The sequence below is a fragment of the Ursus maritimus genome, unplaced genomic scaffold (assembly GCF_017311325.1).
Source record: "Ursus maritimus isolate PB19 unplaced genomic scaffold, ASM1731132v1 scaffold_19, whole genome shotgun sequence".
Classification (NCBI taxonomy): Eukaryota; Metazoa; Chordata; class Mammalia; order Carnivora; family Ursidae; genus Ursus; species Ursus maritimus.
The window spans coordinates 51,481,264-51,487,263 of record NW_024424341.1 but is presented as its reverse complement, the minus strand read 5'-3'; the positions used below and the strand labels follow the sequence as shown (position 1 = coordinate 51,487,263).

Genomic DNA, 6,000 nt, shown 5'->3' with positions numbered 1-6,000 from the left:
CCCCCCCCCCCCGGGGCCACCCTTCATCACCCAGGTTTTCAGGCCCCCTGCCTTTGTGCCCACCTCTCAGCCTCATGCCCACCTGGCTGGCAGCTCACCCTTGCCCTTACACTTCCCAGTACCCCAGCCCATGTCCAGATGTGTCTGCTGTCCCAGTCCTATCCCCCCTCTCTACCCAAACCCTCGGCCCTCGTCCACCCCATAGGCCCTGCCCGCCCACCTGTCTCGGTGCTGGGGCACTGCTGGATGCGGCAGCCGCTGCCCCAGCCCTCACCCACTGTGCAGCAGCACTCTTGCCACGTCACATTCCGCGCCAGAATGTTGTCACAGGCATCCGGAGCCGCCGTGTCAAAGTAGCACTCCCGGCGCCCGCTGCCCACAGGGCCCTGCCTGGGCGGGCTGGGCCGGCGGGGTGGGGATGGCGGAGGTGGCCGGGCAGGCACACCCGGGCTGGCAGGTGCCTGGGGCTGTGAGCCTGGGAATGTGCCTAGGGAAGCAAAGGGCTAATTTAGCCCGGTGTGGGCTGAGCCTCCCACCCCTATGTTATAGATGAGGAAACTGAGGCAGACCCAGACTCCACACCTCTCCCCATCTGTCCTCATCTCTCTCATTCTGACCCCCTGTCATTTTTCCATCTCCTGTCTCCCCAGTTCACACCCTCCCAGGTGTCTGGTCCATGTCCCAGATGCAGTTTGGGGGGGGGGGCGTTCTCTGGCCTCCTGGATACCTCCTGGGTCCTCACATCCAGTGCGTCCTAAACTGGCCTCGGAGTCGTCCCAAACCTCGGCTTGGGCCTAGACACATCTCCCCCCTCCACCAGGCAGCCCACAGCCTGTCCACTGGCCTTTCGCCTTCTGCCACCCTCCCTCCCCTCCTCTCCCACGACCGCTGCCTTGGTCCAGTCCTGTCCTCTCCTGCCCAGGTCCCTGACCCAGCCTGCTCCCTAGGCTCCCAGCCCCTAGTGTCACCCGCTCCAGTCCTCCATATGGCAGCTGGAGGGAGGCTTTAAAATCCGGTGATACCCCTCTCCCACTCAAAACCCTTCCACGGTGCCCAGTACCCTCAGAGAAGGCCAGCCTCCCGCAGACAGTAAACTGGTGCAACCTGGCACTGCACCCTCCTTCGGCCTCATTCCTCCCCACCCCGTCCCTGGCCTGTACAGACTGCCACCCTGAACTTATTTTTGTTCCTCAAACATGTCAGGTCCTCTGTCGCCTTGCCAGGACTTTGCCCTTGCTGTACCCTCTGCCCAGAATGCCCTCCCCCACCCATTTCACCTGGCTTATTTCTACTCATCCTACTGCTCTCAGTTCAGACCTCCCTGCCTATAGGAAGCTCTAACTTTTCTCTCAGGCTGGGGTAGGCACCTCCTCTGGATTCCCACAATCCCCTAGCCTTGCCCCATCACAGCCTTGTTCCCTTTGGCCCAGGCTTCCTCCTTCCAGCTCAGATTTCTCCGGTTGTCACTGGTGATATCTCTGCCTGCCCCCTCTGGACTGTAAGCCCCTTTAAAGACAGAGTGGTCTCTGTGTCCTTGGGACCTAGAATAGGGCCTAAACACAGTGGATGCCCTGGGAACATTTGTTGAATGAAGGAATCTAGTAGAGTCAGGGACAGGGCTGATACCAATTCCCCCCACCCATGTTAACCCATGTGTTCTGAATTTTTTATTGTTATTTAAAACAACAACATTTAACTGATGGCAGCCGTCCGTGCCTAGAATGGTTAGTCCACATATTTTTCTGTGAGCCCTGCAGCCATCAGTTAAATAGACACATCAGTCTTACCAGCAGAAGTTCGTGGGGGAACACAACGTCCAGTCATGGGGTCAAACTCCTCAGGGCTGGTGGGACAGACACAGAGGAAGGAGCCTTCGACATTCTCACACAGGGCAGCTCCACACACACCCTGTAGTGTTTCACATTCATTCACGTCTGTGAGCATGAGACAAAAGGGAGGGAGAGTCAATGGTTGTAAACATCTGTGATTCCAAAGGTCTGAAAGTCTGAAATACCCAAATATAACGGGTATTTTTAATCACCCAGACCCCATCATTCAGTTATCTTTTGGGGACAAGCCCTGAATTTCCCTTGGGAGCCTCCTCCATTTCAACTCATGTATTTTTACATAGGATTAAATCTACTCCAAGTAGACACAAGGCCCAGGCACCGCCAACCAGATTACTACATTTCTCTGGTTCAGAGAGATGGGTGGTGACCAAGCTGGGCCAGTCAAAGCCAGTCCTGGAACTTTTGCTAGAAATAGCAAGCAAATTGAACTCTAGGCTTGCCAAGCTGAGGATGTAAGCCTGGAGGTGCTAGGGCCTTTTTTGTCATTGTGAAGAGTCTGCCTGATTATAAATACAACAGAGGAAAGCAGAGCTGAGGGGGGGAGACAGCTAGCCTTGTTAGAATCCCTAGATCCGGTATGCCTCAAGTTCAAGCATTTTCCAGGACTTCACCGTTTTAATTATTCTCAAAGAAATAAAGCCTGTTGTGTTTGCATTTGTCAAAATTTAAAGAATATATAACTGGGGCGCCTGGGTGGCTCAGTCGGTTATGTGCCCAACTCTTGATTTCAGCTCAGGTCTTGATCTCAGGGTCATGAGTTCAAGCCCCATCTTGGGCTTCACACTGGGCGTGGAGCCTACTTTTAAAAAATTTATATATTTTTTTATTTTATATTTTATACAATTTATATATTATATATTTTTTATATATAATATATATTTATATATATTGTATATATAAAATTTTATATTTTATATAATTTATATATATCTAAGATTCATGCAGCTCACTCTCTCTATATATTTATATATATTATATATTTTTTATATATAAAATATATATTATATGTAGTTATATTTTATATATATATAATTTTATATTTTATATTATATATATACATATGTGTGTATATATATATATATATCACTAAGATTCATGCAGCTCACTCTGTGTAAATTGAACCTCAAATGGAAATATCTGGAAACACCTACTGGACTCTGGTTAATGCTATGCATACTGAAGAATTTAGGGAGAAGTGTACTGATGTTTGCAATTTTAAACTGATCCCAGAGATAAGGTGGATTACGGACAGATAGGTGAGACAGCAAGTATAATAAAAGAATAATGGAATATAGATCATGGGTATGTGGACGTTCATTCTACAGGTCTTTCAATTTTCTGTACGTTTAGACATTTTCCTCACAAAACGTTGGGAAAAAAAATGTTTATGTGCACTTGAGTGTGCATTAAAAAAAAAGATCAGTGTGTGTTTTACACACTTTATGCATGTATTTTTTTTAAGCCCTCCCAAAACAAGATCTGAATGAATAGGGTTTACTGTTGCTTGTAACCGAAGCAGTCCTGACTGATACGGAAACTATGTGGAGTCCAAGGTCTAAGCTAAACAGGCCCAATGTGTGTGTGTTTGTATTTGCTCACAGCGAATGTGAACTCACATCTGTTCAGGTCTGTGGAGAGGAGCAGGGCCTGACCGACCCCCCCCCCACCTCTGGCCCCAGCCACCCCCAGGAGCCCCGTACCCACGCAGTGACGCCCGTCCCTGGCCCCCTCGTATCCCTGGTCACAGAGGCACTGGAAGGAGCCGGGCAGGTTCTGGCACACGGCGTGGGCCCCGCAGAAGGACTGATTCCGGCATTCGTCCACATCTGCAACCACCAGACAGTCAGGCCCTTACTGGACCTTCCCTCCCCTCCACATCTCACCCAAAGCTGGGCGGACACCTACCCTGGCATCCGCCCCCTGGCGTGGGCTGATAGCCAGGGTCACAGGCCGGTGTGCAGCGGTAGGAGCCAGGGGTGTTCTCACAGCGCTGAGCTCCACAAATCGCTGAGCCATATTCTTGGCACTCATCCACATCTGCGGAAAAGAGCGGGGTGGGGGAGGGGAGGGGAGTCACAGGACTGGATTCACAAGTTCCCGGTGCTGCTCCCAGTTCCCGTGACTGAGAAGTCTATAAATCTGGTATTCAAGGAGTCTGAGCTTCTAAAGTGTTGAGACTCTTAAGGTCTCACTGCCATTTCTCACACAGCCCGAACATGGTCCCACCTCAGGGGCTTCACACTTGCTGTTCCTTCTGTCGGGAACACTCTTCCCTTGGCTATCTGCATGGCTCCCTCTCTCATTTCACTCAAGTGTCTAGGTCAAGCCCCTTCCCCCACCACCCTTTCATCTCTGTCCAGTTATCCTGCTCTATTTTCCTTCTTAAACTTGATCTTATGTTATCCATGTATCTCTTGGCATGCCAACTGTCACCTCCCTAGACTATAAACTCCACAATACAGGGACCTGTGTCTGTCTTGTTCCCCCCTGCATCCCCAGGGTGTAGAACTGTGCCTGACACACAGTAGGTGCCCCAAACTGTTTGCTGAATGAACCTTGAATCTACTTGCCTATTTACTGTCTATCTCCCCCCCCCCCAACTTTTCCCCTTCATCTCCATGAGGGCAGAGACTTTGCTGGATTCATTGCCTATTGCACCTCCAGGGTCTGGCACACAGTAGGTGCTTAATGAATTCTTGTGGAATTAGTGAATGAGGTCCCCTGCAACTAGGCTTCCATGGATCAGAGGTCTGGCAGCCAGAGAGCCCAAGATAACCAGCCCACAGTAATTTCATGTGCTCCCCAAATCCTCACACCTCACCTCCATGAGAAAATTCAAGGGCACACTGGTGGCTTATTTCCACCACAGAGGTGGGGACACGGTTTAGTGCATTGGTTGGGGGCTCCTTCCCTCCCCTCAAGCCTGGAAGGCAGGTTCTCCTCCTCAGTCCCCAAGGGAGCTGACTCCAGCGACTTGTCCTAGGGGCAGGGGTGGGGGAGGAGAGAAGTCTCACCATCACAGGTGCCCTCAGGGCCCGCGTGGTAGCCAGGGTCGCAGTCCCGGACACAGCGGTAGGAGCCCGGGGAATTCTCACAACGCTGGGACCCGCACAGGGCCGGGCCCCGCTCCCGACATTCGTCCACGTCTGAGGAAGAAGACAGAGCAGTGAAATGGGGGAAGCAGGGGAGGCTGGGAGGCAAAGCAGAGCAGGTGAGGGAGTCATAAAAGGGAGTGGAGAGTCAGAAGGGGGAGGAAGGGAAAAAGCAGCGGAGGGGAGACGGATACGACAGAAGGGGAGCCAGAGGGGCAGGGATCGGGCCGGGGAGGCGCCTCTCACCGAGGCAGGAGGCGAGGTCTGGGCCGGCACGATGTCCGGGAGGACAGACACACTCGAAGGAGCCGTCGGTATTGGTACAGATGCCGCTCTGGCAGAGGTCTTCCTCGCTGCACTCGTCCACGTCTGCGGGACAACCGCGGCCCACCTCCGCTGCTTAGCATTCTAGGCCAGGCCCCTCGGCCGCCCTTGCCCCGCCCCTCTGGCTGAGGTCTCCCACTCTTTTCCCCCCCGCCAGCCTTAGGCTCCTCCTTTCCCCGCAAGCACCACCCCTCCGACGGGTTCAGGCCCCGCCCTTTCCAATCAAGGCGCAACTTATCCAGACTCCGCCCTTTCCCCTCCAAAGCCCGCCCCTCCCTGGCCGCCGCCTGGAAGCTCCACGATAGCTGCTTTGACTTTGATGATTTGAGACCTCAGTCCAAAAATTCAGACTCCGCCTTCCTCCCTCTCTTAGTCCTGATTTTCTTGGTGTAAGCCCCCCCTTTCCCGGTCCAGGCCCAGCTTGGGTACTGACCGAGGCAAGAGGCTCCGCGGGGTCCGGGCCGGTAGCCAGGGGCGCAAGTGCAGGCAAAGGAGCCGTCGGTGTTGAGGCACTCGCCGTGGGGGAAACAGAAGTCGCCCTCGAGGCACTCGTTCACGTCTAGGGTACGGGACAGATGGGGTCGTCGCCCAAGGAGCAACTCCACCGGCAAGCCCCACCCGCAGCCTGTTAGTCCAGTTTCCATCTCCCCAACAGCCTTTGCCCAGGAACCCAGACTAAGGGGTTCCCAGGTTCCCCGGCCCCTCCCCGCCTTCGCCCCCCCTCCGCCCCTGCC

General features: G+C 53.4%; 1 protein-coding gene across 1 annotated transcript in view; it reads right to left on the bottom strand.

Annotated features, from left to right (window-relative positions):
* The window catches only part of LTBP4 (latent transforming growth factor beta binding protein 4), a 43,481-nt gene that overhangs the window by 14,593 nt on the left and 22,888 nt on the right, over positions 1–6,000 (bottom strand). The window contains exons 17-23 of the mRNA XM_040633994.1: positions 5,700–5,825; positions 5,189–5,311; positions 4,865–4,996; positions 3,756–3,887; positions 3,551–3,676; positions 1,788–1,934; positions 221–487 (exon numbers count right to left, since the gene is read on the bottom strand). Of these exons, the coding sequence (XP_040489928.1) occupies positions 221–487; positions 1,788–1,934; positions 3,551–3,676; positions 3,756–3,887; positions 4,865–4,996; positions 5,189–5,311; positions 5,700–5,825 (1,053 nt within the window). The remainder of the gene's footprint in view (positions 1–220; positions 488–1,787; positions 1,935–3,550; positions 3,677–3,755; positions 3,888–4,864; positions 4,997–5,188; positions 5,312–5,699; positions 5,826–6,000) is intronic.